Raw genomic sequence first — 5,597 nt, 5'->3', positions numbered from 1 at the left:
ACACTGAGTGCTTTTCATACAAGAATGTAAAACTAAATTCAGGTGGTTGGTTGATAAAGTGACATTGCAGGTGTTGTAAACAAGAAAAAAGGTCTTTGTGACACAGTCCAATGAAATTACATTCAGCATCCTCTTCTGTGGACTCTTCTGTGTTGTGACCCTTGGCGCTGGGCATGTGATGTCTCTTGCCTCGTCAGCACAGAATGGCCTGATTTTTTCATATAGATAGGTCTGCCTGTCAATTTTCAGTCCAGGTGGGGCCAGGACAGGAAGACCGTCGACAGGGGCAGATCTGCTCCGTCGCGCAGTAGCTGATATTCGACAGGTTGTGCATCACGGTGACTTTTTGCAAGCACCACACCTGGTCTCTTGGCTTCAAAGCTGTGACAGAAAAAGCACATAAGACATTTTAAACATGGCAAAGTATTTTCTTATAAAAAACTGTCATGTGTATGTTGTTGCTATGTTATATTGTATGTACACAATGTGAAAGTTTCAATTACCTGAAGTGCTGATAACTCTTGATCTGTGGGAGTCTACGGAAGTGGCGAGTCAGATGCTGCTGCCAGTCGAAGGTCTGGACTAAAACTTTGCCCTCTGCCGTTCCAACAAGCTGTGGGATATTGAGGTGACTCACAGGAGAGCTGTTTTCCACAACCTGATGACAAAAAAGAGAAGAGAGGAAGAAAAAAAAGATCTTCAGTTAAATGTTTCATTGAAGCAGAACAGAAAACAGCACTGAAGTCATTAAAGCAAAGTAAAGTTAAAGTACCTCAGCGATGTCTGCCAAAGTGTTGACTCTTGTCTTCATGTAGGCTTGCTTGATGAGTCCAAAGCCACAGTCAGGGGAAAACTTGGTGTGGCCAGCAATAAGGAAGTGGATTTCAATTTTATCGTGAAGCTTGTGTCCAACCCGCCAGGCAAGGTACCAGAGCATGAAGTTGTTCTTGTTCTGCCCACTGCAGTTGTCACAATGAAGATCCACCTCTGTTTCTCCAACTCCAAAGTTGCCGAAGAAATGATGCATGTAGCTGATGACTTCATTGCTTCCCTTAGTAGATGACATGCCTTCATCAATCAGGTAATTCACCTGTTTCTGCAGCCCTTCACATGAAACACCAAATAGGCCACATTTCCGTGGGGTCAGGAAGTACATTGGTCCTGGCTGGAGAGGGTTTGAGGGAAAGTGTAACTGTAGGAGACAGAGGGAGAGAGGGAACTTGGATTAGATTAAATTAAATTTGCATCTATTCATAATTGTCTAATAAAGATAAAACTTACTATATTGATGCTATTCTGCATTTGCACTATTTATTCTCATGCACCAAATCGCCCTTTAAGGGACATTAATAAAGTAAAGTGAAGTAAATGTGTGTGAAATATTACCTGCTGAGCAAAATCAAAACTGTAATGCATCCTAATCTTCTTGCTTGCTGGTAGGGATGGTCCAAAAGACAGGTTGGAGCCAGAGCAAATCTTTCTGCAGGCAGCAGTCATGTCGTTGTACACAGCCCTCTCTTTCTGCACAAGGGAAAGATGATCTTGTTGCTTCTTTACTGCTTCAGACTTTCTATCATCTGGGAGGTTTGCACTTCGTATCAGCTGCTCGTTATTGCTTTGGCACTGCCAGCAGAGATCTGTGCGTGGCCGGCAACTTTTGATGTGTGGGAGAAGTCGGTTCCACAGTGCTTTGAAGCTGGTTTTACAAACTGCACGCTCACCTGAAAAACAGATATTGCTTATGGTTAATTGTATTGTAATTGCTAATAGTGCTCCGCATTATTTCACTTTATAAGCACTCAATTTTAAATCAATGTTTACACATACCAAGCTCCTTAGCAGACTTCACGTAGAGACGCCACACTGAGGCCTTGGACACATGAGTTGGCAGCAACTTCACATGCCAATCCTTATGCCCAGGCTGTCGGCCAGGCAGCATGATGGCATTGTCTTCTGCATAGTGTTTTATGAAGTCCACAACTCTGTTGATATCCTCAGGGCTGATGAACCTGGCTGGTGGATGTGGCAATGAGTGCTTCTTCCTCAAACGTGGTCTTGCCCCATTCTCCTCATAGTGTTTGACTATATCAGCCAGGGTGTCTCTGCCAATGCTGAAAAAAGGGGAAATAAGAAAAACGTTTAACATCATGGTCTTGCTAACAGGCATCTTGTCACCTATATCAAAATGTATTGTACAAATTATAGGTACTTTTACTTTACTGAAGTAAATTTTATGATGAATACTTTTTACTTTTACTTACTTTAGAGCTTGTATCTGTACTTCCTGGTTTAGTCTTGTTTTAGTCCTGGTTTAGACCTCAGTTAGTGGTTAGACCTGGTTCGAGTCAAAGGATTAAAAAAATCCTAAATTAAGTCATTAACACCAGTCAATTCAAGCAATTGAAGCATTATTCAAATTAATAGCAGAAGCTCACATTACCACCTTAAAGCTCATTATAGTAATGGGGGTTTTGGCAAGTGATATGATGCTAACGATTAGCAGCTAACGTTACAATTAAAACGACAGTCCTGAGCTAGCTAAAAACAATAGGTAGGTATTGGAAGGTCTAAACATGGACTAAACATGAGATAACGTGTACGTGTTCTTAGAATGAACAAAAAACGACAAACTTTGATGTTTATGGAAACTCACCCCATAAGAAACAGAAAAGTATTCTTGCAGATCTCGTTGCCTCCAATGAAATAAGTCGTTCGGGCACACTTTCTCTTTGTCGGGGTCTTCTTTGTGGATGTAACCATCTCCGAAGTTTGCACTGTGCGTCTGTTTGCCTCTAAATGTCCAATAATTCGCATGTCCTGCCACTCTTTTTCCGCAGCTAAAGAATCCAGCCGTATGTTGTACATAATGTCTGGAGAAAGCTTCTGTCTACAAGACTGTCTCCCATGCAGAGAGTTCTCTTTTCTCCTCGTGTAACATTTACAGTCAAAATTACGGATTTTCCCCATTTCTCTCTATATCCCCATCAAATGTTACTATCGATATAGCCTCTGATATCTTACGGTCCAACTCGTCTGACGCCAGTCCGATACATTCTTCCTCGTCTTCATCTTCGCTCAGTTGTAGATTAGGGATATTATTCAGTCTTATCATGCCACTTTCATCGTCGCTCAGATCGTCTTCAGAATCAGTGAACGCTTGTTCATAAGCATCCGGCTTGTCGAAGAAGTACTTCAAAACATTTTCGTTGTAACGGCCACGGTTCAGCTCGTCTGCGACATTCTTTGCGGCGTCCATCTTCATTGAATTTTGATATCAGATAGAGCCGGCTAGAGCGCTGCATAATAAGTAGCCACGCTGTTGGGGGCGGGGGCAAAAGCGCCGGCGGCTATTCAGTACGGAAATACACACAGACAATGACACGCCCCTACTGCATGCTAGAATCTCCGAAAAACAAGCCGATTTCAACCTCAAAATGTACGCTTTTAAATATACCAATACTGTTATCTCAAACATGGAGAGGCTTCTTCATGATCTCAACTAACAGATTCTGCAAAAAAGCGGAAATCACCAATTTTGGAAAAAAACACTTGTTTCTCATTTTGCTCACAAGTTGTCCTGCCGACTTGTGTCACTGGTTTCCGTGACGGGTCACATATATTAAATGTAAGCAGAGTTATGTCACTACCGCAGGGGGGATTGCATATCAACAGGTTAGAGTGTGAATTTTAAGAGGCCTTTACACAAAGGATTGTAAATCAACTTTGAAAAAGGAGGGAAAGAAGTGATCATGTGACATCATACAGACACTTCTGATTGGCTTAGAACCTTTGCAGGGTTGGACTGAACAGAGAGGGTTAAAAGGCCATGCCTCTCTCTCTCTCTCTCTCTCTCTCTCTCTCTCTCTCTCTCTCTCTGTCTCTCTCTCTCTCTCTCTCTCTCTCTCTCTCTCTCTCTCTCTCTCTGTGTATGCTGGAGTGTTTGGGTGAGAGTGGTGTCAAGTGAGAACTGAGCTGCAAAAGTTTATTTCTCCTTCCTTTTCTTTCACTTTCTTTTTCTTTCTTTTCTTCTCACACGTCATTTTTCTCTTTTGCATGTTCTGGGTGTTTATTTGTTTTTTTATATATTTTTATTTTTTGTAAGCGTTTTATTAGAATGAAACAAAGTTGCACGATAGGATGGTGTCTCAAGAGACGCCATCTCTGTTGTTGCAGCATGGTGTACGGTGTGTACCTGATGACGGTGTTATGGTGGAGGATGTTCTCGTGGCAGTGGGAGAGGAGGTAAGTTTTGAAAGTATTTTATCTGCTTCCCGAATGAATAAAGCAGATAAAAAAGAGAAAACCACTGCTAGCAGGTTGATTGAAAATTGTATTGTCATACGTGATAATCTTGTGCACGGAGCAAGTTACTCCGCTTTATGCACCTTCCAGCAAAATCATAATTTCAAATATCCCGCCTTTCATCTTTAATGAGGCTTGAATTCTTTAATGAGGAACATGAATTGATGAGATTCAGAAAGTTTGTCAGTGCGTTTAGAACGATCTCTTTAGGTTGTAAACATCCTTCTTTACAACGTGTTCAGTCTTTTAGAAGACAAGTGTATATGTTTTTTGACTCTGTTACATCTGAGAATGTTACACCTGTAACTAGTGTTGTTGAACGGAATAGCGTTTCTAATTTTGAAGTACCAGGTAACAGCAATGTTGAGCAAAGTGACTGTAATGTTGAAGAATCTGATGGAATTAACCAGAGGTGTTCATTAAATTGTGCAAATAATGACATGTCTGATGAAACTTATTCTATTGAAATTGATAGTTCACAGGGAGATCTTCAAAAGGAATTTTCCTTATATACACTTGAGGAAATAAATAATTTTCTGGATGATACTTTTGGCAAACAGAGAAGTTTGTTAGGTCTGTTACAGTTCTTTAAAAGGCATTTGGCTTTGCTCTTTTAAGTGAAAAGAAGCGTTTTCGGTTAAAGAAGCATCTCGCAGCATTAAGAAAATGCAGGGAAGGGGAAAAAAGTTTTTGAGTGACTGACCAGAAATGTATCACATGGGCTTTTCATCTTTCCATCTTTTTGTGATATGTCTGTTGTTCTTCCACTTTAATATATATATATATATATATATATATATATATATATATATATATATATATATATATATATATATATGATATATATGGATATTTTGAGGGTTTGCTCCATTAATGTTAATGGTGGGAGAGATAGACATAAATGTGATTTGGTGTTGGAAAGCATACAGCTAAAAAGACTAAATGTTGTAATGCTTCAGGAAACTCATAGTGATGTAGATAATGAAGCTGATTGGAGAATTTGTTGGAAGGGGCAACAGATACTTCGCCATAGGACAAATTCTAGTGCGGGAGTGGCAATTCTTTTTTCACCAGAAACTAGAGTTAATATTCTAAGTTCAGAAGAAGTAATACAGGGTCGTCTTGTTTTAGTAAAAGCTGAAATTTAAGGTTTTATGTTTGTTTTTATAAATGTGCATGCACCGAATGTGGGGCATGAGAGAATCACATTTTTCAGTATTTTAAGTGGAATATTGAGACAGTGTTATAATAATGACAAGGTGATTATTGGGAGAGACTGGAACTGCACTGAAAAT

At 40.0% G+C, this 5,597-nt stretch overlaps 1 protein-coding gene across 1 annotated transcript; it reads right to left on the bottom strand.

Annotated features, from left to right (window-relative positions):
- Positions 1 to 245: 245 nt before the first annotated feature.
- On the bottom strand, positions 246 to 1,979 carry LOC127653747 (uncharacterized). The gene is made up of 5 exons (XM_052140530.1): positions 1,828 to 1,979; positions 1,387 to 1,721; positions 773 to 1,192; positions 504 to 658; positions 246 to 381 (listed from the first exon to the last, which is right to left on the bottom strand). The coding sequence occupies exons 1-5, from the start codon at positions 1,937 to 1,939 to the stop codon at positions 246 to 248; spliced, it is 1,158 nt and encodes a 385-aa protein (XP_051996490.1). The 5' UTR covers positions 1,940 to 1,979.
- Positions 1,980 to 5,597: the final 3,618 nt, after the last annotated feature.

This window comes from Xyrauchen texanus, chromosome 13, assembly GCF_025860055.1.
Source record: "Xyrauchen texanus isolate HMW12.3.18 chromosome 13, RBS_HiC_50CHRs, whole genome shotgun sequence".
Taxonomy (NCBI): Eukaryota; Metazoa; Chordata; class Actinopteri; order Cypriniformes; family Catostomidae; genus Xyrauchen; species Xyrauchen texanus.
This window is presented reverse-complemented; position numbering and strand designations above follow the sequence as displayed.